At 32.9% G+C, this 4,409-nt stretch overlaps 1 protein-coding gene across 1 annotated transcript; it reads left to right on the top strand.

Moving 5' to 3' along the window:
• The first annotated feature begins 219 nt into the window (after positions 1-219).
• Positions 220-3,253, top strand: LOC111283123 (rust resistance kinase Lr10-like). The gene is made up of 3 exons (XM_022871537.2): positions 220-1,385; positions 1,659-1,696; positions 1,882-3,253. The coding sequence occupies exons 1-3, from the start codon at positions 526-528 to the stop codon at positions 3,057-3,059; spliced, it is 2,076 nt and encodes a 691-aa protein (XP_022727272.2). The 5' UTR covers positions 220-525; the 3' UTR covers positions 3,060-3,253.
• The last annotated feature ends 1,156 nt before the right edge of the window (positions 3,254-4,409 follow it).

Here is a 4,409-nt window from a genome sequence, read left to right as displayed (position 1 = left end):
TATAATATATATTTATTAATTAATGACAATAAAAAAAAATTCAAAGATGATAACTTATAAACAACAAAAAAAAATACATATATTTTTTAATTAAAAATATATTTTTTATTTTCATATTTCAATCTATTTTTATTTTTAATTATAAATACATTTTTACACATATTTTTTATACTTCAAAAAAAAAAAAAAAAAAAACAAATCTCATTTTTAAAGCCGCACGCTACCAAAATTTCGTCCAACATAATTGTGGTGTGAATGGCAAGGCCAACCTACCCAATTACCCATCATTTTGAATTTTCAATATTCTCAGAAGTCCATCAAAATCATTGACTTGGAAGCCGTCCCCAGTGCGCAGGGAACGGATGCTAAAACAGCACGAGGTTGTCCTTGGCATTCCTTACTTGAAACAATGTGGCTTTTTGGGAGCTAAAAGCGCCTGACAGAGTTGACTGCCCTTAGCATTCCCCTTACTGGCAAAGGAAACGTAAACATAAACACCAGCCAGCCGCCTGGTAGTCATCCGCCATGCTCAATCCCACCGTAATCCTGTCATGCATAATCTTCTGCTTACATGTCCTAATAACCCAGTCCCAAATCAACACCTCCTATTACAGTCTTTGTTCTCCTTTCAAGTGTGGCGACATAACCTTCCCCTTCCCCTTCTCTAATCAACGCACTTTCGGTTCAAGCCCCATAGACTGCGGCTTCCCTGGCTACCAAATCATATGCGATGATCAGGAATCTTCCCAACTTCCCAAGCTCATGCTCTCAAATAGCAAACTCTACCAAGTCAAAAACATCTTCCTCAACGAGTCCGATGAAGGTGGAGTGAATCTGATCACCTTGGTAGATACTGATCTCATCCGGGACTTCACCACCGGTTCATGCCAGTCTTTGCGCAACCTTACAATTCCTGACTTTGGTATTGAGAATTACTACCCTCTTGGGCTCCCTCCTTGGATTACTAACTTGACATTCTTCAAGTGCCCATCTCAGCTTGAGCCTTCTCAAGACTTTATGGACCAAATCGCTTTTAACTACAGTTGCAATAATGAAGGAAACCAGCTTTATCTTTGGAGAAATGTGATTAGGAGTCAAGCGCGTCCAATACCACGACAGTTCAACTATTCGTTAACTCCAAGGGATTGCAACCTGGTTATGGTGCCTGTATCCAGTGCCGATATGATAATCATGTTCACAAATGTTAGTAGTGTTGCTAACGGTGATATAGAGTCGAGTCAGCTGACTAAAGCGTTGGCTGCAGGGTTTCCATTGCAATGGAAGAGTTCCGAGGATTGTGAGAGTTGCAAGAAGACAAACGGACGTTGTGGATTTGACGCGGTAAAAGTTGTTTGCATCTGTCGGGATGGCTGTACCTCCACCAAGTAAACGTCTCCTTCCAATGATCATCTCATATTCTTTTGTTAAATAATATCTAAATAATCTTCTTCATATGACAGCGAGACCTGGTACCACAAAGTCGTATATTATAATCCATTTTATATATTGATAAGGTGGAGTATAAATTATTATAAGCAATTAGTTAGGTGAATTAATCAAATTGATGTTAGTAGTAAATTAATTAAATTGACTTACAAATTATTACGAGTTATTTTTCTTTCAAGGTGTAACTCTATTTTTGTTAACTGTCCTTGCAGGCCACAAAAACTTTCAAAACTGCAGAAGGTTATTATAGGTAAATGATACAAACTTTTAGAAGCAGGAATCCATCGAATTTAGAAAGAGATGGTAGAATATGAAACTAATAATGTTTGAAGTGGTTCATCATCAAAAGGGCCTGTTCAGAAATGATTTCCTTCAATCACTCATCTTCTATTAATTACTGCATGCTTTCTAATCTGAACTTGTATATATGCACAGGTGTTGCAAGTGGAAGTTGCTCGATTGTTGTAATTATAGTCCTCCTACTTGTCTGCAAGAAGAGAGCTTCACTAATCTTTAGTGCCTATTTGGAGAAGAATCAAACCACTTCAGATGGAACAAGTGCCAAAGAATTCATTAAAACGTACAGGTCAAATTTGTTGAACAACTACTCCTACAACGATATCAAGAAGATGACAAATGGATTCAAGGATAAACTAGGTGAAGGGGGATATGGTAATGTCTACAAGGGAAAATTATTTGATGATCGCATCATTGCTGTGAAGTTGTTCAAGTCTGCTGACAGTAGTGGCCACAATTTCATTACAGAAGTTGCCACCATAGGTAGGATACATCATTTTAATGTTGTTAATTTATTGGGTTTCTGTTGGGATGGTTCAAAACAAGCTCTTATCTACGAATACATGTCTAACGGATCACTAGCGGATTTACTGTCGAAAGAAGAAGTGAACCGTTCGCTCGGACTGGCTAAGCTTATTGAAATTGCGGTTGGAGTTGCAAAAGGGATAGAGTACTTGCACAATGGTTGTGAATCACGGATCTTGCATCTTGACATAAAGCCTCAAAATGTTCTGCTAGACCAGAGTTTGAACCCCAAAATATCTGATTTTGGATTAGCCAAAGTATACTCTCGAAACCATAGCAATGTCACGATGACAGGTGCAAGAGGAACTATTGGCTATATTGCTCCTGAGATTTTCATGAGAAATCTCGGGAATCCTTCTCATAAATCTGATGTTTATAGCTATGGGATGCTACTGTTAGAGATGGTAGGATGGAGGCAGCGTTTCAAACCAATAACCAGCAGTACTAGTTCCAGTACTGAAGCTTACTTCCCTGGATGGATTTATGAGAAGCTCGTGGAAGAGAAGGATATTATGCAACAAGCTGATTTTGTGGTGGAAGAGAGTTATTTAATAGCAAGGAAGATAATAATGGTGGGTTTATGGTGCATCCAAATCAATCAGAGAGATCGTCCCTCAATGATAAGAGTTGTGGAAATGTTGAGTGGGCGTATCGAAGACATTGAAATGCCTCCTAAGCCCTCGTTTATGTTTTCTCCTCCTCATCAAGAACTATTTGAGAATGAAATCACCTCAATCGGAAGTGATTCCAGTGCCATACCACTCACACATGATGAAAGTCTTGAAATATAAAACTGAAATACATGAAAACATGTTTTTCCCCCTTTTTTTTTATTATTGTTCTTCTCTGTTCCTAGCTAATGATAGCTTTAAGCTTGCAGCGGTTGGCTAACATACAAGGTTCTGTTGGCACAAAGCCGAATAATCTATTTTGAGGTTGAATTAAAATTTGGTATATCTAAAATCAAAATAATCTATTTGAGGTCTCCAAGATTTTTTTTTTTCTGTTCTTTCGGTTGAGAAGTCATATACAAACGAAGGCTTATCAAAAGCCAAGGGGCCCAAGTGCCACTGTTCGCACGTGTCTTGTTAGTCCACATATTTAGAAGTCCGAAATACTATTTTTGGAAATTTTAGAATTTTGATGAAAGATTTCAAAACGTGTAATAGTACTTTTTTTTATAAAGATTTTATTATTTAATATAATATTTACTTAATAAATATATAAAAAAGTTAAAGGTGATAAAATTATGAGAATATAATGAAATTTAATGATTCATTATGTTTTATATTGAAGAAATTAATCCACTAAATATTTATTGGCATATTACAAGATTACTAAACTTTAATAAAAAATTTCTGCAATAAAACATTATAGAAGAAATATGACAATTATTTTGAGAAAGGAGAGTTCTGTAGGTTGTTTCTATATATTTTCTAAAAAGCCAAAAAATTTTTTTATATTGTTAATAAGAGTTTTGTTTATTTTAAAAAAATAATTATCTATTTTGAATAGATATAAACGATATATTTTTAATAGATTTAATTATCTATTTTGAATAGACATAAATTGTTTATTTTTTAACAAATTTATATGTTTGTTTATGCTTAATTGTCTATTTTAAACAAATTTTATTATCCACACTTAACTGCAATTATAAAAGTTTAATTTTAAATAAAATAATATTTTATTCACTACATTCCACATCTCGCATATCCAAGTGCTAAATGTCTTTTTAAATAATAATATAAATCTAATATATATATATATATATATTATATAATAACATACATAGATAAATTTGTCACATGGACGCTTATATGGATAACTTTATTAAATGACATGTAAGATGGTTTTTTTTTTTTTTAAAATAAGATAGTTTCTTTTAATTATAAATTAGATAATTTTAAATTTATTCAAATATCAAAATTATTCAAATTGTAATTGAAAATTAAATCAATCTAGAGTATATTTTTTAAAATTAAAAATATGAAATATAGATTTATTTTTTTAATAAATAATTTTAGTTGTTTACCAAATAATCATATTTAAAAAATTATTTAATTATCAAAATCTTTCAAACATGTTTAAAAATTACAAAAATTAAGTTTATCCAAAATTTTCAACAATATTTTTTATCT

The sequence above is a fragment of the Durio zibethinus genome, chromosome 5, assembly GCF_047325235.1.
Source record: "Durio zibethinus cultivar Kanyao isolate XHJ-2024 chromosome 5, ASM4732523v1, whole genome shotgun sequence".
In the NCBI taxonomy this organism is placed as follows: Eukaryota; Viridiplantae; Streptophyta; class Magnoliopsida; order Malvales; family Malvaceae; genus Durio; species Durio zibethinus.
The sequence above is the reverse complement of the archived record's forward strand: the minus strand, read 5'-3'. Positions and strand labels throughout refer to the sequence as shown.